The 24,907-nt window shown below is 34.7% G+C and overlaps 3 protein-coding genes across 4 annotated transcripts in view; all 3 read left to right on the top strand.

Moving 5' to 3' along the window:
- LOC137806011 (uncharacterized) overlaps positions 1–12,846 on the top strand; it is a 23,015-nt gene extending 10,169 nt beyond the window's left edge. Inside the window, exons 4-13 of one of the 2 annotated variants that reach the window (XM_068605885.1) lie at positions 120–1,621; positions 2,894–3,157; positions 4,049–4,269; positions 5,527–5,798; positions 6,365–9,395; positions 9,478–9,610; positions 9,872–10,395; positions 10,492–11,400; positions 11,794–11,967; positions 12,483–12,846. In XM_068605885.1, the coding sequence (XP_068461986.1) occupies positions 120–1,621; positions 2,894–3,157; positions 4,049–4,269; positions 5,527–5,798; positions 6,365–9,395; positions 9,478–9,610; positions 9,872–10,395; positions 10,492–11,400; positions 11,794–11,967; positions 12,483–12,680 (7,228 nt within the window). In that variant the 3' untranslated portion in view covers positions 12,681–12,846. Of the gene's footprint in view, positions 1–119; positions 1,622–2,893; positions 3,158–4,048; positions 4,270–5,526; positions 5,799–6,364; positions 9,396–9,477; positions 9,611–9,871; positions 10,396–10,491; positions 11,401–11,787; positions 11,968–12,482 lie in introns of both variants that reach the window. The other variant, XM_068605884.1, reaches the window with a different exon arrangement.
- Positions 12,673–15,987, top strand: LOC137806012 (pentatricopeptide repeat-containing protein At1g66345, mitochondrial). Its single transcript, XM_068605886.1, has one exon. The coding sequence runs from the start codon at positions 13,777–13,779 to the stop codon at positions 15,373–15,375; it is 1,599 nt and encodes a 532-aa protein (XP_068461987.1). The 5' UTR covers positions 12,673–13,776; the 3' UTR covers positions 15,376–15,987.
- Positions 15,538–24,907, top strand: LOC137808802 (uncharacterized). The gene is made up of 9 exons (XM_068610085.1): positions 15,538–15,677; positions 16,087–18,342; positions 18,711–19,027; positions 19,479–19,543; positions 19,649–19,942; positions 22,245–22,684; positions 23,381–23,697; positions 24,260–24,324; positions 24,430–24,907. Exons 2-9 carry the CDS (start codon positions 17,912–17,914, stop codon positions 24,724–24,726), a joined length of 2,226 nt encoding a protein of 741 aa, XP_068466186.1. The 5' UTR covers positions 15,538–15,677; positions 16,087–17,911; the 3' UTR covers positions 24,727–24,907.

Below are 24,907 nucleotides of genomic sequence, written 5' to 3'. Positions count from 1 at the left end.
AATTTTCAGCTGCCGCTTTCTTGTACTGATGTTTTATCCTTGAAAGGTTAAGCTTCTTGATTAAGTATTTTACTTGCTTAAAACTGACGTTTGGATTGCTGACTAGATTGTTATTGCAGGCTTTATGATCCTCGGGTTCCTCACCTTAAAAAGATGCTTCATGGGAATGTTTTCTTTCCTTCTGACAAATTCTTAGATCATGGAATTTTGGATACTTTAGTTTGTCTTGGACTTAGGAAAACTCTGGGATTTACTGGCTTGCTTGATTGTGCTAGATCAGTCAGCCTCTTGCATGATTCTGGGGACATTGATGCCTCCAAGCATGGTGGAGAGTTACTGGATCTTTTAGATACATTAGCCTATAAGCTCTCAAATAAAGGAGGAAGTAAGAATGATGATCAACAGGGTGATGTGGCTCTGGGAAGTAGCAGCATAATGGATGATGCTTTTGTAAATGATGGCTTCCCTAAAGAACAGACCTGTCTAACTGATATTGATTCATTTTTAAGCAGCTCAACATTTGATATGGCAGAAGAAGAGTTTTGGTCTGAATTGAAGCTAATCTCTTGGTGTCCAGTAATTTCTGATCCAGCTGTTAGGGGACTTCCATGGTTAAAATCCAATAACCAAGTAGTAGCGCCCCCCACTAGTGTGAGGCCTAAATCACAGATGTGGATGGTATCTTCCTCAATGTTCATTTTAGACGGTGAATGTGACTCTACGTATCTACAGACTGAACTTGGGTGGATGGATTGCCCAAATATTGGTGTTCTAATAAGGCAGTTAATTGAGCTATCTAAGTCCTATCAGCAGCTTAAGATAAACTCACTGCTGGATCCCAGTTTTGATGCACAGCTGCAAAAGGAAATACCTTGCCTTTACTCAAAATTGCAGGAATTTATTAATACTGAGGATATCAATAACCTGAAAGCAGGGTTAGATAGTGCTTCATGGGTTTGGATTGGTGATGATTTTGTATCACCAAATGCACTGGCATTTGATTCACCTGTAAAATATACACCTTATTTGTATGTTGTTCCATCTGAACTATCAGAGTATAAAGATTTGTTGATAAAGTTGGGGGTTAGATTGAGTTTTGGTATTTCAGACTATCTTCAAGTATTACAAAGGTTGCAGAATGATGTGCATGGGGTTCCTCTCTCTACTGATCAGTTAAATTTTGTCCATCGTGTCCTTGAAGCCATAGCAGAATGTTGCTTGGAGAAGCCACTTTTTGAGACTTTTGATTGCCCCTTGTTGATTCCTAATGATTTTGGAGTTCTGATGCAAGCAGGAGATCTTGTATATAACGATGCACCTTGGCTCGAAAACAGCTCTCTTATTGGGAGACATTTTGTGCATCCAGTTATAGGCAATGATTTGGCAGACAAACTTGGTGTACAGTCAGTTCGATGCCTTTCTTTAGTCAGTGATGATTTGACTAAAGATCTGCCCTGCATGGACTATAATAAAGTGAATGAACTTTTGGCGCAGTATGGAAACGATGAGTTTTTGTTGTTTGACCTTCTTGAGTTGGCAGATTGCTGCCAAGCCAAGAGATTACACCTAATTTATGATAAGAGGGAACATCCTCGCCAATCCCTGCTGCAGCACAATTTAGGTAATTTTTAGATATGTTTTAATAAAATTGGATATTTATGTTCAGGTAAATGTATAGGCTTTGGTTTCTGTGTAATTTTGTTTGCTTATTCTAAACATTTGAGAAGCTTGTGTTATTTCTTATAAAAACCTTTTTTTAGAATACTTATTTGATGTTTGAAGCATTTGCCCAATATCATTATATTAATAAATGGAAGATTTTGATGTGTCATCTTAGTGTTGTGCTGTGATTGGATGCTGATGGTGCCTTTGAGGACCAAATTATCTTTCTGAATGGTTGATAATTTAATTGGTGCACTTCCTCTCTCTCTCTTTCAATGAGGATGTATAGAGCTCTGAATAAATGTGTTAAGAATATTTGTAGAGTTTTTATTATTTTGACGATTCTATTCATTTCCTTTTGTTCTGTATTCTTTTAGAGTATATCATGTTCTTCTTGGTGCAAGGCGGGTAGTGTTATTCTTTTTTAACCTGGGTAAGGCATCCAAGGTTGTGGATAATGGCTACTGTCTGTGTTGTGTTTGACTGGTGGATTGACCATGATGACCTGCCTAAATAATGTTGGGAATTGAGTCTAATTGGGTCTTACAGCAGGAACGAAAGCATTGCTAGACCAGTTTATTCAGGGGGCCCAAACAGAGAGAACACGTTTTTTTGAGGAGGGCATGTTTAAGATTATGTTAGTCAAGGGCACCATATGAGTCTGGCTTCACCTGAGTAGTGAATAATTTTGGCTTTCTACAGTGGAGAGATAATGGGCTGCTGCCCTCCCAGCCCACCATGCCTAGTGAGTGAACCTACTTGAACTGTTAATTTTTTATAAAGGACGACCAAAGACTTGGTCCATTGAATAGGAGGATATTTCTTGATTGATGTATCATGTTGGATGTTCTTCTAGAGCTCAAGGTGTATATTTTCCCTTCTCATCAAGCAGTTAGGTTGCTGCCTTGTGACGTTATCGTAACAAGTTCTAGTCCTAGAAACAGCTTCCCTGCTCGGTTGGTTAGGTTGCTAGAGGCTGCTTACCTGACTTTCCCTAGACTATGGAATTGTGGAGTTGTGTGCACAGGGACTTATTTTCTTACTAAGTTTGCGAACATCATTGGATGCCTGTGTTGTCTAGCTTAACTTATGGAATACACATAGTTAGTCTGCAGCTAGGGGTATTTCAAAGTTAATGCCGTCTGTTGCGTGTGAAATTACCATACTGTGTTTAGCTGTTTTGGATTACTTTTCTAAATTTCAGTTAACATGGTATGATTTCTTTATACAGGTGAATTCCAAGGGCCTGCCCTTGTAGCAATCTTTGAAGGTGCCTGCTTGAGTCGAGAGGAATTTAGTAATTTCCAGCTCCGTCCTCCATGGAGATTGCGTGGCAACACAATTAACTATGGTTTGGGATTGGTTAGCTGCTATTCCATATGTGACCTTCTCTCAGTCATTTCTAGTGGCTTCTTTTATATGTTTGATCCTCATGGTTTGGTACTTGGTACACCTTTGACGAATGCCCCATCAGCAAAGATGTTTTCTTTGATAGGTATACTGTGTACTCATCATCTGAGTTAATGCAAAATAATTAGATAGTTTCTAAATTTTTCCATTTCATTCCCATTTTCTATTTTTCACTTTACTACTACTGATAACTTTATGCAAGTGTACTGTGAGTACTTTAGGTTGATCTCTTGCAGACATACTTCACTATGTCAGATGGTAGGGACTGTTTGACTGGAGAATTGTAGAGCACATACTTTGTGTGTGCTTTTATATCGAAGTGTTAAAACTTGTAAAGTTGTATAAGTAGTACATTATTATTATCCCAATAACAGAGCCAAGTCAGAACGAAGAAAGTGCAACACTATGGCGTTAATTCATTGAAATATTTTCTGTTCTCTTTACCCGTATGTCAAATTCATTGAAGCCCTCAAATTTTTTTCTTTATTTTTCTTGCATAAATACAGAAGATGAAAAATAATATTTGTTAAATTATTTTTGATTTTGGAATTGAATAATCACTCACTTGGTTAATAATGTTCAAACAGTGGTTAGTGAATAACTGGTTATTGTCATGCTTAATAGTGGAATGATTAATTGTTCCTAAATTGGAAAGTAAGTTTCAAATATTTCTTTTTTAAGTATTATTGTTTGATCCTTTTTATGGTAGTTAGTTAATGGTTACTTATGAGAGGTACCCTTATTGTCTATGCTTCAAGATTGGAAAGTCTTCTGGTTTCGATATCCAATATTTAAGCTCATTTTAATATGTATTTTCATAGTGTTACTTTTGTACTTTTTCCTTCTGTGGAGTATTTTTTTTTTATAAAATAAAAGAGCCTAACTATTCTTTTATTTAATTTTTTAATTTTGTAATCTAATAGCGAAATTCCTATACAATATTAGAACATAACGTTGTTTACTCTTGAGGTTTCAGGTAATGATCTGACTCAACGATTTTGTGATCAATTTAGTCCAATGCTGGTCGACCGGAATGACTTGTGGTCATTAGCCGATTCTACCATTATTCGGATGCCTTTATCATCTGACTGCTTGAAGGATGGACCCGACCTTGGATCAAACAGAATAAGGCTTATTACTGACATATTTATGAAGCATGGATCTAGAACACTCCTGTTTTTGAAGTCCGTTTTACAGGTAAATTTACTACTGTTCAGTTGTATATTCATGCAGCATGGCAGAACAAATAGGATTTAAGAGGTTGAAATTAGGTTTTATTTGGGATTTGGAATAGAACTTGGGGAATTGAATGTTCGCATGGAATGTGGGGAAATGTTGGTTTGAAGGCATTTGGTTGAGTGGAGGTTTATGGGATGTGAGCCACGCATGCTAGATTAGGTTTGTGACAAATTCAAACAAGAAATTCTGGGGATTTGGTGTGGTGAAAATCTAATGATTTTTGAGAGGAAATGGGTTTGGTTTTTTGTGAAACTTAAAATGTGTGAAAGGGACTAACACTTGAGGGGAAGATTGTTGATGTTCAAGTGTGATTTGGGAGTCTCACATTGGGTGAAAATGAGGAAGATGAACAAATATACAGGGTGAAAGTCCCTCAGACCCGTGTCTTAAGATTTTGGGTGTAGAGTTGTGTCTTGGTGCCATATGAGGTTGTCTCATCATGGCTCTTTGGTAAAGATCTCACGACATTTCCCCTCAAAGAACCCAAACAATTGGCTGTCTGTGGGCAAAATGTAGAAGGAGAAAGAAAAGACTTTTACTGGGGGGGAGGTTACAATGTCTGAAAGGGATTCACAGTTGAAGGGGAAAATTGTTGATGTCTTAAGTGAGTTGGAAGTCTGACACTTATGTTTATTGTGCTCAATAGTCTATCTTATTCATACCATATATTAGAGATAGGTACTTTATGTATTAGTGTTTTTACATTATTTTTTGCATCTCACTGTTAATTCCTTTAGATTTTCTGTTACAGAGTTAGTTAGCTATCAGTTAGTTTGTTAGCTTCTTATTCAGCAATGAGTCGTACAGTTCAGATATATAAGGTTGCCCTACCTGTACATTCTTCTACTGAAACATTTACAGTTCAATTTATCATTGTTCAGTTTTCTCTCTAATTCTCTGAATTCTATTACTGTAAGTGCATTAAGTACAGAGCTAACCAAATAGTAATTACATGGCTAATTAACTGTTTAACTGCAGATCTGACTACTTTTTTAGGGCAGAAATAGTCAAGGAGTAATTATGATTCTTGGTGCGTGCATGTGTCTATTTATATACGAGGATAGCTTATATCATCTACTATTAATAGAAAATTGTGCATAGAAAACACCTGTATACTTAATATGTCTTGTTTGTAATTGATACCACATGAGAGGACTCTTGTTTGGAACATTTTAATAATTCTATTGATCCAGAGTGAAATTGCATTCCTTATAGGTATCCATATCAACATGGGAAGAAGGAAATCCCAATCCAAGCCAGAATTTTTCAATAAGCATTGACCCATCATCTTCTATTTTGAGGAATCCATTTTCTGAAAAGAAATGGAGAAAGTTTCAATTATCCAGAATATTTAGCAGCTCCAATGCGATGATAAAGATGCATGTAATTGATGTGGATTTATATTCAGAAGGAACTACAGTCATTGATAGATGGCTTGTTGCACTCAGCCTGGGTTCTGGACAAACCAGAAATATGGCTCTTGATCGGTATGATTTTATTTGAATATTATAATGGATATCATGTGGTGTTTATGCTCAAATTGCAAGGATGTCAAAAACTAATGTTGAAACTTGGTTTTCAACAACACACAATGTCATTGTTTAATCTGTGTCAATGCTTTGCAAGAACTGGGTTGTCATTTTCCTTTTATTAACTTGAAAACCTTTTACATATCGATGGCTCAGATTGAGGATGCATCTAGCTCTTTCTCTAAAATATAAAATAGCCATTAATAAGAAAACAAAGAGAAGTTTATGAATGTGGAAGTTATTTTCCATGGTTTGTTTATTTCTTGGAAAAAAATTCCTTGGCTTTGCACATTGCTTCTTTGTCTTGATCATAAGCAAGGGTGCATTCATACTGCAGCCTTTTCATTCTTTATTCCTCTTTTTCAATTAGAGTTGGGTAGGACAGTAAACAAGTCTTAATTTATCTTGAAACTGAATCAAGAGTAATGATAATTGAAGTTTTATGTTCCATATATTATGTTTATCTCATGAAAGTTCTGTTTTGTTTGGTAATATCTATCAAAATTCCATTTTTTTCTGCTCAGGCGGTATCTTGCATACAACTTGACTCCTGTTGCTGGAATAGCAGCACTTGTATCCAGCAATGGTCATCATGCCAATGTTTACTCAAGGAGCTCAATTATGGCCCCTCTTCCTTTGTCTGGTTGTATAAACATGCCTGTCACTGTCATAGGTTGTTTCCTTGTTTGTCACAATAGGGGTCGTTTTCTCTTTAAATACCAAGACAGAGGGGCTTCCACTGAGGGACACTTTGATGCTGGAAATCAATTAATTGAATCTTGGAACAGAGAGGTGATGTCCTGTGTATGTGATTCCTACGTTGAAATGGTTTTGGAGATTCAGAAGCTAAGACGAGATATTCCAAGTTCATTATTTGATTCTAGTGCCTATTCTGCAATAAGTCTCTCTTTGAAGGCTTATAGAGATCAAATCTACTACTTCTGGCCACGATCTTGTGAGAGTCAAGTTCTGATTGATCAGCATGCTAATCTCGATAACAACCCTCCAAGTCCAACAACAGTTGTTCTTAAGGCTGACTGGGAATGCCTTAAAGATCAGGTAATACGTCCATTTTATTCTCGTATTATTGACCTTCCAGTATGGCAGCTGTACTCAGGAAATTTGGTCAAGGCTGAAGAAGGCATGTTTCTTTCACAGCCAGGGAATGGGTTGGTTGGTAATTTGCTTCCAGCTACAGTTTGCAGCTTTGTAAAAGAGCATTATCCTGTATTTTCAGTACCATGGGAATTGGTGACTGAAATCCAAGCTGTGGGTTTTTCAGTGCGAGAAATTAGACCTAAAATGGTTAGGGATCTCCTAAAAGTTTCTTCAAAACCATTTGCTCTGCGATCAGTTGACATGTATATAGATGTTCTCGAATATTGCTTGTCTGATTTTCAGCAAACAGAGTCATCCAGCTCAGCCAGAGATAATGATTCCGCTACTGCCTGTGCTTTTTCTCGAGAAACTGATATCCACAGAATCACTTCTTCTCAGCATGGGTATAATATTCAAGGATCCACTACTCGGGGAGAAGCCAGTTCTGGAGATGCATTGGAAATGGTGACAAGTTTAGGGAAGGCTTTATTTGATTTTGGTCGGGGTGTTGTTGAAGATATTGGTAGATCAGGAGCACCTGGGGCTTACAGTAATGCTATGACTTCCATTCATCAAAATAGGGACCCGAAGTTCATATTGATTGCTTCAGAACTCAAAGGCTTACCATTTCCGACTGGAACTGGCCATTTAAAAAAATTGGGCTTTACTGAACTTTGGATTGGGAATAAAGAGCAACAGTCGTTAATGCTTCCCTTGGGAGAAAAATTTATTCATCCTAAAGTAATAGACAGGCCTCTCTTAGGTGGTATTTTTTCTAATTTTTCACTTCAGTCACTACTGAAAATGCGGGGCTTCTCCCTTAATCTACTGGCCAATCATATGAAACTAATTTTCCATGAAGATTGGGTGAACCATGTAATGGGATCAAATATGGCTCCATGGCTTTCTTGGGAGAAAATACCTAGTTCTGGAAGTCAAGGGGGTCCTTCTCCTGAATGGCTAAGAATATTTTGGAAATGTTTTAAGGGCTCACAACAAGAATTAAACCTTTTCTCTGATTGGCCCCTAATTCCTGCATTTCTTGGTAGGCCAGTCTTGTGCCGTGTAAGAGAGCGGCATATGATATTCGTTCCTCCTCTTTTGGAGCACTCAAATTCAACAAGTGGTATTTCGGAAAGAGAATCTGCTGAAAGTTATGTGAGTGGGGTTAGGGTGACAAGGGATAATACTTCTGAAACTGACTTAGTTAAGTCCTACATTTCAGCTTTTGAAAGATTCAAAACCAGTTATCCCTGGTTGTTGCCAATGTTAAACCAGTGTAACATACCCATATTTGATGAGGCATTTATTGATTGTTCTGCTTCAAGCAATTGTTTTTCTATCTCTGGTCAATCACTTGGCCATGTCATTGCATCCAAACTTGTGGAAGCTAAGCTAGCTGGGTATTTCACCGAACCAACTAATCTCTCACCTTCAAATTGCGATGCACTTTTTTCACTTTTTTCTGATGAATTCTTCTCCAATGACTTTCACTATAACCCCGAAGAAATTGAAGCTTTGCGTTCTCTCCCAATATATAAAACAGTTGTTGGTTCTTATACTAAGTTGCAAGGTCAAGATCAGTGTATTATCCCTTCAAATTCATTTTTAAAACCATATGATGAGCATTGTCTTTCTTGTGCCACTGATTCAAATGAAAGTTCATTTCTTCTAGCCCTCGGAGTGCTGGAGTTGCATGATCAACAGATCTTATTACGCTTTGGCTTGCCTGGCTTTGAGAGAAAATCTCAGAATGAGCAGGAGGAAATATTAATACATGTTTTTAAAAATTGGCATGATCTTCAATCAGATCAATTAGTGGTTGAAGCTTTGAAAGAAACTAAATTTGTTAGAAATTCGGATGAGTTTTCAACAGACCTGTTGAAGCCCATGGATTTATTTGATCCTGGTGATGCTATCTTAATATCTATATTCTTTGGTGAGAGAAGAAAATTTCCTGGAGAAAGGTTCAGTACAGATGGGTGGCTTCGAATACTAAGGAAACTTGGGCTTCGGACTGCTACAGAGGTAGAAGTAATAATTGAATGTGCCAAAAGAGTTGAGTTTCTTGGAATTGAGTGCATGAAATCAGGTGTTTTGGATGATTTTGAGACAGACATAATCAACAGTCATTCTGAAGTTTCGCCAGAAGTGTGGGCATTAGGAGGATCTGTAGTTGAGTTTGTTTTTTCCAACTTTGCTCTTTTCTTTAGCAACAACTTCTGTGATCTTCTTGGCAAGATTGCCTGTGTTCCTGCTGAACTGGGGTTTCCGGGTGCTGGTTGCAAGAGGGTGCTTGCTTCATATAATGAAGCTATTTTGTCTAAAGATTGGCCTCTGGCTTGGAGTTGTGCTCCCATTCTATCCAAACAACACACTGTTCCTCCAGAGTACTCATGGGGACCTCTGCATCTACGGAGTCCTCCTGCTTTTTGTACAGTTTTGAAGCACTTGCAAGTAAAAACAATACTTTTGGTTTACATTTTATATTTACATTACTTACATCCATGTATTTTATGCTAGCTCTCTTTTTCCCTAGGTAATTGGGAGAAATGGAGGGGAAGATACTCTTGCTCATTGGCCCATTGCTTCAGGAATAATGAACATTGAGGAATGTACCTGCGAGATTTTGAAATATTTAGACAAAATTTGGGGTTCACTTTCTTCCTCAGGTGCTTCACTATTCTCATGTTATTCCATTTGGGCTAAGGGTTGAGTAGAAAGGGTGTGGCTTATATATTTTTGGTATTTGTCTCTGATTCTCCTGAAACGATAGGTCTGTCAATGCACCTAAGATATTAACACAATTACTAGACATGACCAACTGGCTAATCACATTTCTGTGAACCTCTAATTCTTCTCTGTTATGTTGATTAAGCAGGTTTGCTTAGGTTGTTGTTACATTGAATTTCTAATTACTTATGCTATTTCAGATGTGGCAGAGCTACGTAAAGTGGCATTTCTGCCCGTTGCAAATGGAACACGCCTTGTGACGGCCGATGCTCTTTTTGCTCGTTTGATGATTAATTTGTCTCCATTTGCTTTTGAGCTTCCTACTGTATATCTCCCATTTGTAAAGACTCTTAAAGATTTGGGACTCCAGGACATGTTAACACTTTCTGCTGCAAAGGGTCTTCTATTACATCTTCAGAAAGCTTGTGGATATCAGCGACTAAATCCCAATGAGCTCCGTGCAGTGATGGAAGTTTTGAATTTCATTTGCGATCAAATTGTCGAGGGGAACACATTAGATGGGTCAAACTGGAAATCAGAAGCCATAGTTCCGGATGATGGCTGCAGACTTGTTCATTCAGGATCCTGTGTCTATGTTGATTCTTATGGTTCTCGATATGTCAAATGTATTGATACTTCCAGAATTAGATTTGTCCATGCAGATCTTCCTGAGAGAGTATGTATCATGCTCGGCATCAAAAAATTGTCTGACATTGTCATAGAGGTAGCAAGATTTCAGGAGCATTTTCCTATTTATTGTTATCTAACTTTTGTCTGCATTAGGCTTTTACTTACTGGAATTTTTCTGTTTGGTTTACAGGAACTAGATGAGAGTCACGCACTACAGACTTTGGGTTCTCTGGGGTCTGTTTTATTGGTGACCCTCAAACAGAAGTTATCAAGCAAGTCTCTTCAAACTGCTGTCTGGACCATTATTAAAAGCATGGGCAGCTACATTCCTGCATTCAATAGCTTTTCATTGGATACAATAGAAGGCTTATTGAACTCTACTGCACAAAAGATGCAATTTGTTAAGTGTCTTAAGACAAAATTTCTGCTATTGCCCAATTTAGTAGATGTTACACGTGCAGGCAAAGATTTCACCATCCCTGAGTGGAAGAATGATTCTGCTCGTCAAACTCTTTATTTTTTGAACCAATCAAGATCCTGTATTCTAGTTGCTGAACCACCCACTTATATTTCCCTTTTTGATCTCATTGCTATTATAGTCAGTCAGGTATTAGGCTCTCCAATCATATTGCCTGTTGGGCCCTTATTTGGTTGTCCTGAAGGATCTGAGATTGCAGTTGTTAATGTTTTAAAACTCTGCCCTGATAAGAAAGAAGTTGAACCCATAAATGGGAGCAGCAATATGGTTGGCAAGGAAATATTGCCACAGGATGCACGTCTTGTGCAGTTCCATCCATTGAGACCCTTTTATTCTGGTGAAATAGTAGCTTGGCGGTCTCAACAAGGTGAAAAGCTGAAATATGGTAGGGTTTGGGAAGATGTAAGACCATCTGCAGGTCAAGCTCTCTACAGAATTAAAATTGAAGTTGCGCAGGGGGATACACAATTTTTCCTTTCATCACAAGTATTTTCATTTAAAAGTGTCTCAGCTAGCAGTCCTCTAAAGGAAACAATTGTGCATGATAGCCCTTTATTAAGTAGTAACATGCCCAATGTTGATTTCCCAGAGAGCTCAGAAAGGGGAGAAAACTACTCTCAGGTTTATCCCTTGGAACTTGTCCCTAATTATTAGTACCATGTACCATAAATTTGCATTTATTACATGCATTGCAATTCGTGACCCATCATCCTGTGCTTTCCATTGACACATGAATAATATGTGTCTGCAAGATATTTTTGGACCTGTTAAGGTTGGGATGAAACCAAAAGCTTGTAATTAAGAAAATTTTTCTTGTTTAGTTTGTGGCTAAGGCCACCGAATAAAGAAGCATCTAATCCTTTTCAATTACTAGATATTATGCTCAATGCAAATTTCTTAACCGTTACATATCTTGTTACATTTAAAAAAAAGCATTCTGTCGGTTCATTTTGTATTGCTTGCATGTCAATTTTCTTAAATGAATGAGAAGTCTCTTCGTGTGAATAGGTGCAGCCTGTAAGAGAGCAGTCTGGCAAGGTTTCAGCTGCAGAATTGGTGCAGGCAGTCAATGAAATACTCTCTGCTGCTGGGATCAAAATGGAGGTGGAGAAGCAATCTCTACTTCAAAGAACAATAAATTTGCAAGAAAATCTAAGAGAGTCTCAGGCAGCTCTTGTGTTAGAGCAGGTTGGTGATTTTAACTTTTAGTACTATGATTTCATAGCGTCGTGTCATACCATTATTAATATTTTTCTTTCTGAATGGTAGTTTGCCATGTGGGCATTCTAATTTCACAATCATTTGAAAACCTGTTTATGGTTTGTTTGAGTGTGTCATATACAAACCCGTTGTTAGTTTTGACGCATCAAACTTGAAAATTTTGACATCTTAAACATAGGTTTCTTGTTGGAAAGTTGGATATCCATTTACGAAATATGCCTCCTTAAACTAATCTACCAACGATTTTACTACATATATATTGACTCAGTCAGATATTACAAGGGAGAAAGCGTATCGATTTGTAATGAAAATTGTATCTGTACTACATTACAGTTGTATAAGCTTTGGGCAATAGTTTTATTTTTGTACCGTAGGACACAGTAAAGATTGAATTAAAGCAAGTACCTTAATGCTTTATAATGCATAAGTTCATCTGTCTTATAAGTTTGAAATAACATGCTACATCATTATACTTTGTACAGGAAAAGGTTGAAAAGGCAACAAAAGAAGCTGATACAGCAAAAGCAGCATGGATATGCAGGGTTTGTCTGAGTTCTGAGGTTGATATAACAATAGTTCCTTGTGGTCATGTATTGTGTCGTAGATGCTCTTCTGCAGTGTCCAGGTGTCCTTTTTGCCGGCTTCAGGTTACAAAAGCTATCAGAATTTTTCGTCCATAATTTCTCCAATGCTCAGAGTTCCATTCGCCAATTATTAGTGTTTGCAAAGATAAATCGGTTGCATTGGACACTGACGTGAATATCATCTTTTCTGATTGAGCCCTAAAATTGGGTATTGTTGATTTTTTCATGTATATATTGGCCGCAATGAAAAATGGTTTTGTCACTGTACCTTTCAATATTTTCACATTTTTTTTACCACTAAATCCCTCAAATGATTGGTGAAAAAGTATTAAGGCTTTTTACCCACGCATCTTCATAATTTCTTCCTCACAGTAAAATAAAACAAAAAATGACCTTTTAAAATTCTAAAACTTCCCGAAAATTTTTAGAAATTTTTACGTGAAATGTAATAAAATACTTACAGGGGAATCTGGTTTTAGGGTTTCTCCCACTCATAACAATAATATTAATAATTTTACTAATAATAATAAGAATAATAATAGTAATAATTTTTTTAGTAAGAATAATATTCAATAATAATAATAACATTAATAATAATAATAAAATAATAAGAATCATCATGGTATAATCACTAACTAAATTGAGGTTGCATATTCTCTCATCTATTGATGATCGTTCAAATCTTTTCTATTGCAAAATATTAATATTGACTTTAATAACTTTAATAATAACAATAATATATAATAAAAGTTAATAAAATATATAATAATGAATAATAATAATAATGTAAATTTCTTATTTGAAGAAAGCAACAAAAAGATGTAACAGAAACAAAAAATTAAAAAGGAAGAAGGCACAGAGAAGCACCACTGTCCACTAACTCACTCCTTCACACTCTTCTTCCCCCAACTCAACAATCACCTCAGCGATTACTCACACTTCTCCGCCATCTCCAAAGTTTTCTTCCAGAGCTTCTCTCGCGTCTAGCACACGCGCACAGTCAAAGCCCCACGCACCGTCGCACGCCGTCGTCTCTCTCTGTCTCCTCCTCCTCTGGATCCTAATTTGACCTTTGGTAATTAATACTTTAATTTTACCTCATATTTCTTGGTTAGCAGTGAAATGACCTGCACGTGCACCACACGTGACCACTCTTTGCATTATTCACCACCACTGCAAGCAAAACATCCACATGGCTTTCAACCTCTTCTTCCTCTCCAGATTCCGTCGTATACACACGCAGACGGCGTCGTTTTCAAAGCCGAAGCTCGACGACGACGTCGTTGCGGCACTGTGTAATTCCTTCAGAGAGCGACGCCACTGGGACTCCATAACTCGCCAGTTCCGTTCCCTCCACTTAAACGACGCGTCGGTTCAACACCTTCTTCTGCAATTCAATTCCCCCTCCGACGCAAAACCAGCATTGGGCTTCTTCCATTGGGCCGCGTCTCGGCCCAACTCCACCTTCCAGCCCACCACTCGCTCCTACACAATCACCATCAACCTCTTATTAAGAGCCAACTTACTCACCCACGCGCGCGCTCTTCTTCGCTCTCTCACCAAAACCAACACTCACTCACATGCAGTTCCCGCACTCGTCGATTCTCTTCTCGACGTCGTCGTTTCACCCTCTAGCGCCCTCGCCGTCAACCTTCTCATCCAAGCCTACGCCAAAGCCAGGCTAACGGACATCGCGTTTCACGTTTGCCGTTACGCGGAGGAGCGCGGAGTCTCCGCCACCGTCGTCAGTTTCAACGCCCTGCTTCACGCGGCTCAGAGGTCTGAGAAATGTTTTCTCGTTTGGGAGGTTTACGAGTTCATGATCCGGAGAAGGATTTACCCTAATTCGACGAGTTTGCGGATTATGGTTGATGCGTTGTGCAAGGAAGGTGAGTTGCAGGAGATTGTCGATACGCTGGATCGAATTATGCGGAAGAGTACTTTCCGTTCTCCTTCTATGATCGTGAATTGTAGTTTGATGATGAGGATTTTGGAGAGGGGACGCGTGGCGGAATCGGAGTGTGATGTCGTGGTTTTGTTGAAGAGGCTGTTGCAGAAGAGTTTGCTTCACGAGACCGTTGTGTGGTCTCTTGTGTTGCATACGAAGGTCGTGTTGGGGGATTTGGATTCCGCGTGGGGGGTGTATAGGGAGATGGTGGGGAGAGGGTTTGAGTCGAACGCGTTTGTTTACACGTCGTTTGTTGGAGCGTTTTGCAGAGATGGGAGAGTCGAGGAGGCTATTGGTTTGGTGCGTGAAATGGAGGGGAAGGGGCTGAGGCCGTACGGTGAGACGTTTGAGCACGTTGTTGTTGCGGCGGATTCGGAAGAGAGTGTGCGGGTTTTTGATGAGATGGTGAGGGTTGGGTTTGTGCCTAGTTGTGTGGTGTTTAATAAGGTGGTGGAGAGGCTGTGTGAAAAGGGTGAAGTGCAGAAAGCGAATGGAATGTTGAGTGTGTTGATGGATAAAGGGTTTTTGCCGGATGATGTTACTTATTCTCTTTTGATGCAGGGTTATGCAGGAAAGGAGGAGGTTCAGGAGGTTTTGAAGTTGTATTATGAAATGGAGTACAAACGTATGAGTCCTGGGTTGTCAGTTTTCGTGACGGTTGTTCGGTGTTTGTGTCACTGTGGAAAGGTTGAAGATGCAGAGAGGTATTTGAGGGTGATGAGAGAACGGTTGGTGGCTGTGGATGTGAGTGTGTATGAGGAGTTGATTGATGGCTACATCAAAAAGGGGAATACTGCGAGGGCTCTTTACCTTCGCGAGGAAATGGCTTCTTTGGAGTTGTAATGTGGCAATGTTAGGGTCTTTGGACACGTTGAGTATGTGATAGAAGAAGCAATACTTAAAGCATGCTTTTGGACAACTTGATTGCCTACTGGGTCCGTATTTGGTTTGGCTGAAGGATCAGAGATTGCAATTGTTAATGTTTTAAAACATTGCTCTGATAAGCAAGAAATTGAGCCCATAAACGGATATGGTTGCAAGGCGCACCTCTTGTGCAGTTCCATCCATTATTCTGGTGAAATAGTAGCTTGGAAGTCTCAAAATTGATCGGAACATTCCTCCCAGTATATTGAGCAGACTCTCTGGTATTGCGATGTCCTCAAAAACCAATGCCATTTTTGTTGTATTCACTATTTTGCTCAGCTATTCCCTGCATTTATGCCATGTTTTAAAAAAATGGGATATTTCTGTTAAGGTAAATGTGTAGGCTTTTGTCTCAACAGAACGACTGTTAATGTGGTTGATGCTTCATGTAATTTTGTTTGCTTATTCTAAGCATTTGAGAAGCTTGTGTTATTTCTTATAAAAACCCTGTTTTAGAATGCTTATTTGATGTTTGAAGCATTTGTCCAATATCATAATATTAATAAATGGAAGATTTTGTGATGTGTCATCTTAGTGTTGTGCTGTGATTGGATGCTGATGGTGCCTTTGAGGACCAAATTATCTTTCTGAATGGTTGATATTTTAATTGTTGCACTTCCTCGATTGCAGGTTGTTGATACCTGTGTGTTATTGCGAAAACTCTCTGGGAATATTCTCTACACATTTGAAGGTCATTGAAGAAGCCAAAGTATGGCACACTGACTAATGTCGCACCCTATCACCGTAGAGGTCCACGAGGAAGATAAGTTAGATGATATAATTGCCCATAACCTTATCAATCACTCATCTATGAATATAAACTTAATCAAATGTTGTTTTATTAAAATATATGCTTCTATTAGAATTTACATATTTAATTAATCATTATATTTAAAATTAATTTCATTTCTATAACTTCAATTTTATAAATATGTAAATTTTCACTTTAAATATTTTTGTTTTTGTTTTTCTTAAGATGAACCATTTGACCAAAAAGTTGCATCTCATTTTACATATATCTCATCTAGAATTATTTGGCGGCGTCATGAGATACGTGGATTTATTCATTTTGACAAGTATAGCTATGTCCAAAATGAAAAAGTATTTAATAATTTAACAAAGTATAGATAATTATCTTTTATAAAACTCAACATATTATAAATCAAAATTCCAAAATTCAAAATTGTGGATTATAAATGATTAGAAATTAAAAGCCTAAAGAAAAACAAATTAGAGATTCTTTAAAATATAACATAAAGGAAAATTAAAAGTATACCCTGATTTTTAAGTGTTATATATATATATATATATATATATATATATATATATATATAAAACATATAACTTTATTTTGGGAAAAATGGTTTTTAAAGAGCAGCCAATTTTGTTGACTTAATAGTTTAATTCATACGTAAAGGATAGATACTTTTAACATAATTAAATATATCTTTAAGATTACATTTTGTTTAAGTTTCAATGAAAGTTATTTATTTCAACTCATAAAATTATAAAAATATATACTTCCAATTATTACTAATTGTAAGATAACATTATTTTCTGAAATATAAGATTAAAAATGAATAAAAATTTCCTTGGATAGGTAGGAAGAAAAATGAATAAAAATTAAGATCTTGTTAATAAATGCCTTTAGAATATTGGTTAAATAATTAAAAGGAATTAAAAAAAATGATAGCATAATAAAAAATTAAAAAAAGATACATTTTTACATGTCAAAACTATTCTTTTTCCTCTCTTAATTAGTGTTTCAATAGATTTTTTTAGTATTTGTAGGTTGACAAATGTTCTAATGATACTGGTTAAGAAAAATCAAAACCCCCAAAATTTCTTTATTCTTTCAAGAAGAAATATGCTTGCTCCCTTTAATGCATTGCCAACTTATCACTTTATGTTTATTATAAAAAGTTTTCTTTTTTCTAAACACTATTAGTACCCTCTTGTCTAAATAATACATACTTAAATCTACAAAATATCACTTTTTATAAAATTATTGAATAATAAAAAACAAATAATTTAATTACAAAAACACTGACTTACTGAATATTTAAAGTACCAAAAATGGACCAATTAAAAGTGGTAAACACCTACCCAAAGAGAAGTCATACTTTGATAGCAGCCTCATGCACGTGCCTTTTCATCCCACCAACCGACTAATTATATTAAATTTGGCACAAAAATAATTTTAATATGCCCTTTTACCTTTTTTAGCTTTTAGTTAAATTAAATATAAGAATAAAGTTCATATTTTAATTAGCTGTTAATATTTTTAAAATATTTTTTTAACAAGTTAGAGCCTTACTTTTATGTTATATTAACATAATAAAACAGTTTTATGAAATTTGATTTTGAACTTATATTCCAATAATGAAGATCATGACGTGGCTATATAAACATGACAAAACTAAACAAAGCACACAACAACTAAACACTTGTGAAAATGAGTTCTAACTCCAAAGACAGTGAAGTTTCCTTAGAAGTAGAAAAGTTGGATGATTCATACCGTTCTGCTGTGTTGCTTTGTTTCAGCAATGTTCTTCCTGCAGTTCTAAACGCTGCCATAGACATGAATTTGTTTGATGTCATAGCAAAGGCAAAGAGTTCTTGTGATGATCATTCAAGTTTCTCTGCCTCTGAAATCGCCTCTTTGCTTCCAAATCAGCACCCACAATTGGCTAATAGGCTTCAAAGAATGCTGCCATTGTTGGTCAGTTACTCTCTTCTGCATTGCTCCATTCGCACCAATGAAGATGGTAAGAAAGAAAGAGTTTATGCTCTCTCACCAGTTGGAGAATACTTTGCTTATGATGATGAAGGAATCTCTATGGCTCCACTCTCAACCTTACTTCATCGTGGATTTCATGACCTTTGGTAATTACTACTTTCATTTTACCTCAAATTTCTTGGTTTAGTTTTGATTTAATCTCTAAATTGATGAAAATCCAACAATTGAGTTGTGTTGTTTAAGGATTCGTTTTACATTAGAATTATTCTATGCTCAATTTGATATTAAGATACAAAGTTCACATGCTAGTTTGTCATTAAGTGGTGCACCATGAAGTACTTATCTGTGTAACTAAGTTCTGCTATAAAAAATATGTGCATAAGATTTAAAGAAGAGTGTTGAGCTAAAGGAAAACAATGAAACAAGAAGAAATGAGTAATTAAGTTAATCCTTTTCTGAGTGGTAGAAGTCATGGACTTTAATATGCTTCTTATGTCATTTGTGCTCTTATTAGGAAGGATGCAAAAGGTGCATTTATGGACCCAAATTGCAGTAATCATTTCGAAAGTGTCTATGGAATGCCATCATATCAATATATGGAGAAAGATACAGAGTTGAATGAAATGTTTTTCAAAGCAATGGCTCATGCTGGTCCAATAGAAGTGAAAAAGGTACTCAAAGTATACAAAGGATTTGAGGGGTTGTCTACTCTGGTTGATGTAGGAGGTGGAGTAGGGCAGACCTTGAAACTCATTCTCTCTGCATACCCTTCAATTAAAGGAGTTAACTTTGATTTGCCTCAGACAATTCAAGATGCACCTCCTCATCCAGGTACATATATGCTATTCTATTCTATGTGATATAGAGATTTATATAATTATAAATTACATATAAAGATTTATGTGCACGTTTCAGTTTTTTTTAATAGAAAAATGTTTCACATGATTTGTTTAAAATGATTTGTTCCTTATTTTTTATAATCATATTAAAAATTTATATAATAAGTTTAAAATTTTAGAGAATTAATGTATTTCTTCTTTTTTAAATTGTGTTAGAACCATGTTAGAATTGTCAGAAATTCAACATATATATTTTGAATTGTACATTTCACCAATACGTATTCTACGAATGTTGTACGACAATGATACACCATTTAAGAGGCGTATCCGAGTCTCATAGATGCTAGTTCTCTTTCTCTATATATAAAGAAATGATCAATTATCAATATTTTGAAGTTTGTCAAAGTTATCAGTTAGCAAATTAACACTCATTCTTCCTGAAGGTATAGAGCATGTGGCAGGAGATATGTTTGCAAGTGTTCCAAATGGAGATGCCATCTTAGTAAAGGTTGGTGCATTACATGAGAGTTTAATTTTGTACTTTTAAAAAGAAGTTCAATATACTGCATATAATTTCTAATCACATTTTCTTCTTTGGTTTTGATCATTTCAGTCTATATGTCACAATTGGACAGATGAAGATTGTATAAAATTTTTAAGAAACTGTCACAAAGCTTTGCCAGCACATGGAAAAGTGATTGTTATGGACTATATAATTCAAGAGGTTCCGAATTCAAGTGATGCATCTAAACATAGTAGTATTGTGGACAATCACATGCTTTTAGCACATGGAGGGAGGGAAAGAACTGAGATTGAATTTGAGAACTTGTGCAAGAACTCTGGCTTTTCCAAGTTTCATGTTGCATGTACTAGCATATCAGCTGTGGGAGTGATGGAGTTCTATAAATAGAGTTTTTCAGGAGTTTTCAAGCAAAAATAGAGTTTTGGAGTAGTAATCAACATATGCAAGCAATCTTGAATAATTATTTTTTTTTGGAAAAGTGAATGTAGCAATTAATAAAGTGGCATGTAATATTTGAGTGTTCAATATTGAATATACTACAAATATATGTTATTCATAAAATACATATAGCACCCGTTCAAAAAAGGCACATGATAAAACAATATTTTCCTGTCTTTTAACTTGTGAAAATTTACCAATTTTTAAGTAGTCCTAAGAATGTATGTTTTTTTTATATCATAATTTGATTTGAGATTTAAACACTAAATAGTGTCTGATCTGGTTTTGGACAACTTGCATGAAGAGACCATAGAAGAGGAAACATGTTGAGTTTTAAGCAAAAGATCTTTGACATACACATACTTGCGTTGAGTCATAACCAAAAACTTGTTTAACTCATACTGAATTTCTATGCCTAAAAGATAGTTTAGTATCACCAATTACTCAAGAGAAAAATTAGAGTTCAAACTATGAGAGATTTGTTGAACGAGAAAAGCAATTGTACTCGTAATGATAATATCAACAACATATACCAATATGTAAATAATTGTGGATCAAACGTTAACTTTTATATTAGAATTTGGTATGCAAGAGATAAAACGTAAGAAACTGAAATTGGTTATTATTATCATTCGTTACTTTCTGAGAACGAAAGAGAAACCAATTAATTATTTGTTTTGGTAATTGTGTATCACAATTACTAAACTATAGTTTATGCTGTTGTAGGTATAATGATGTTTTATATTTTCCCTCCTTGTTATATATATATATATATATATATTTTAATCAATTTTAAGAAACAAAGAATTATTAATTTTTATATTAATAAAATTAGATATTATTTTAAAGATTAAAAATAATTATTGGTATTTAAATTAGTTTTTATTTTTGATAAATAGTTTCTAAATTGGTTTCTAATTAACTATCTAAGTTTTAACTACCAATTATTTAGATTTTAAAGTTGATATCTAAAACCTTGATATCTAATTAGACGTCAGTTTAAAAATTATTTAGTAATAACAAAAACTAATTTAGATATCAATAATATTTTTAGTTTCTAAAATAATATCTAATTTTTTTAATATAGTAATTAATTATTTTTTTTTCTAAAATTAGTTTACACAAATTTATAGTCTCTAAAATGGTCTCTAATTCAGTAACTATAACAATTAATTATTATTTTTTTCTATTTCATGTAGGTAATTTTATTCATTTCTAATTGAGTTAGCAAAAGCATAATATATATAATATATGTAATTTAGTTCAACCTTCATGTCAAAACAAAACATATGGAACTTGACTTTTCTTATTTGGGAGAAAGTCCTAAACAAGAAGTTTCATTTTACAGAATACCTCAGCACTAGGCCAAACCACTCATTTCCTTATCAAGCCATTTTTTTTCCAAAGATTGCCAATTTTTTCCCAAAGATTTTTTGACTTGTGAGACAATTTTAGACTAATTGAAAGGTTCTCCACCACAATAAATTTGAAGGGAAATTAGAGATATTAATTTAATTTATATTTCACTGTAAAAATTTACAAAAGATACAATTTTACACGTCAGAGTATTTTTTTTTTTTTATTTTCCTCTCTTAATTAGTGTTAGAATTTGTTGGTTGATAATTGTTAATGCCACTGGTTAAAACGTCAGTATCCCCCAAATTTCTTTATTTTTTTTTGAAGAAATATGTTTGCTCCCTAATACTTTAATGCATTATGACTTATCATTTTATATTTATCATAAAAAAGTCTTTTTTTTAACCATTATTGACACACTCTGGTCTAAATAATACACATATTTAAATCTACATGATATACTCTATTTATAAAATCATTGAAAATGTTTTTTTATAAGTTATAGTCTTCATTTTATGTTATATTAACATATTTTATGAAATTATTGAAAAATAAATAAACAAATAATTTGATACTTCGATAGAAGCCTCATGCACATGCTATCTCAAATAATTTATATGGTAAGAGTACATTAGATTTTAATATACCCTTTTACCTTTCTTAGCTTTTAGTTAAATATAAGAATAAAGTTCATATTTTAATTAGCTGTTAATATTTTTAAAATATTCTTTTATAAATTAGAGTCTTAATTTTATCTTATATTTATATATTTGAATAAAATAGTTTTATCAAATTAGTTTTTAAACTTATATTCCAACGATGAAGATGTAATGAAGAAGCATGTGATGCCTATATAAACATCACAAAAACTACACAAAGTACACAACAATAAACAGTAGTGAGAATGGGTTCAAACTCCAAAGAGATTGAAGTTCCCTTGGAAGTAGAAAAGGTTGATGATTCATACCTTTCTGCTTTGTTGCTTTGTTTCAGCAATGTTCTTCCTGCAGTTCTAAATGCTGCCATAGACATGAATCTGTTTGATGTGATAGCAAAGGCAAAGAGTTGTTGTGATGATGCAAGTTTTTCTGCCTCTCAAATTGCCTCTTTGATTCCAAATGAGCACCCTCAATTGGCTAATAGGCTTGAAAGAATGCTGCCATTGTTGGCCAGTTACTCTCTTCTGCATTGCTCCATTCGCAGCAATGAAGATGGTAAGAGAGAAAGAGTTTATGCTCTCTCACCTGTTGGACAATACTTTTCTTATGATGATGAAGGAAACTCTGTGGCTCCACTCTCAACTTTATTTCATCGCGGATTTCATAACCTTTGGTAATTAATACTTTCATTTTACTTCTAATTTCTTGGTTTAGTTTTTTTAGGGTTTAGGATTTATTCTCTAAATTGATGAAAATCCAACCATTGAGTTGTATTGTTTAAGAATTCATTTCTTCATATTTTTTTTTAAATTTTAACCCAATCTTTTTAAGATTTTCAATTCATTTTTTTCTTGTAAAAAAAATTGTAACACCACATTTTGGATTTTACAATCTAAAAAGTAATTCTGAATCTAGAAATATTGTTCGTATTATATAATTTAAAATACATTGTACAATACAAAATAGAAAAAAAAAAGTAATTCACAAGCTATTATGGAATTCAAGGACACCTTTCGAATTCTGTAGTTTAAATTGAATTTTTTAAAGAAAAAAAAAAGTATATTTCGGATGATAGAATCAGGGAGAGGTATAAATAGAAAAAATAACAGTTTTTAAATTGTACAAAAGTATTTTTTAAGAACAAAATAATCTTTTTTACTGATCTATGGTTGCCCGGAGAAGCTACAAAGTTCCAAGAAGAAACAACTTATTTCTATGATCAATTTGATATTAAGATACAAAAATATATTTGTAACACTTATATTTTGAATGGTACAATTTGAAAAGTAATTTTGAATATAGAAAAAATTCTGAGTGGTATAAGTCATGGACTTGTAATATGATTTCATATCATTTGTGCTCTTACTAGGAAGGATGCAAAAGGTGCATATCTGGACCCGAATTGCAGTAACCATTTCGAAAGTGTTTATGGAATGCTCCCATTTGAATATATGGAGAAAGATACAAAGTTGAATGAAATGTTTTTCAAAGCAATGGCTCATGCTAGTCCAATAGAAGTTAAAAGGGTAATCAAAGTATATAAAGGATTTGAGGGGTTGTCAACATTGGTTGATGTAGGAGGTGGAATAGGACATACCCTCAAACTCATTCTCTCTACGTACCCTTCAATTAAAGGACTTAATTTTGATTTGCCTCGGACAATTCAAGATGCACCTCCTCATCCAGGTACATTTATGCTACTCTTAAATTGTATGTTCGTATTGGACACACACGTATCGAATATTGATATGCGTATGACACTTGTATGACATTTGTATGACACATATCGATGAAGTGTCTAATTCAAAAAATATCTTTTAGATCTTTGACAATTCTAGCATGGTTCCAAAATAATTTTAAAAAAACAAATACAGTGATATTCTAAAAACTCAAACGTATTGTATAAGTTTTTATTATGATTATAGAAATAAGGAACAAATCTTTTTGAATTAACCATGAAAAACATCTTTATGCCACAAAGAATAAAATTCAGCCATATTTATTCACATAAATCTTGATTATCAACTTATATAATTCATAATTATATTATATATACATCCATGTCCTTTGTGTCTTAGATTGAAAATTACACGTATCAAAGTATCCGTGTCTATGTCGTGTGCAATGTCTGTGTCAGTGTATGTTATACATAGCTAGTTTTTTTTTTCTATACATAAAAGAAATTACCAATATTTTAAAATTTTGTAACAATTATGAATTAGCAAATTAACACTTATTCTGCATGAAGGTATAGAGCATGTGGGAGGAGATATGTTTGAAAGTGTTCCAAATGGGGATGCCATTTTAGTAAAGGTTGGTACATTACATGAGAGTTTAATTTTATACTTTTGAAGAGAAGTTCAATATATAGTATAAAATTTATAATCACATTTTCTTCTTTGGTTTTGGTCATTTCAGCGTGTATGTCACAATTGGGGAGATGAAGATTGTATAAAATTTTTAAGAAACTGTCACAAAGCTTTGCCACCACATGGAAAAGTGATTGTTATGGACTATATAATTCTAGAGGTTCCAAATTCAAGTGATGCATCTAAGCATAGTAGTATTGTGGACAATCACATGCTTTTAGCACATGGAGGGAGGGAAAGAACTGAGATTGAATTTGAGAACTTGTGCAAGAGCTCTGGTTTTTCTAAGTTTCATGTTGCATGTAGTAGCATATCATCTATAGGAGTGATGGAGTTCTATAAGTAGGGCTTTTCAATAGTGAATTTTTCATCAATAAAAAACATATATGTTGGAAAAGTTATTGTAGCAATTAATAAAGTGGCATGTGTTGAATGTAACGGGCTTAACCTGTAATGTTATTTTGTTACTATTTTCATATATAAATAAATAATCTTATGTGTGTATTTTACTCAAGAGATTTATTCTA

This window comes from Phaseolus vulgaris, chromosome 3, assembly GCF_000499845.2.
Source record: "Phaseolus vulgaris cultivar G19833 chromosome 3, P. vulgaris v2.0, whole genome shotgun sequence".
NCBI classification, from domain to species: domain Eukaryota; kingdom Viridiplantae; phylum Streptophyta; class Magnoliopsida; order Fabales; family Fabaceae; genus Phaseolus; species Phaseolus vulgaris.
Note: the sequence above shows the minus strand (reverse complement) of the source record. Positions and strands in the feature narration are given on the sequence as shown.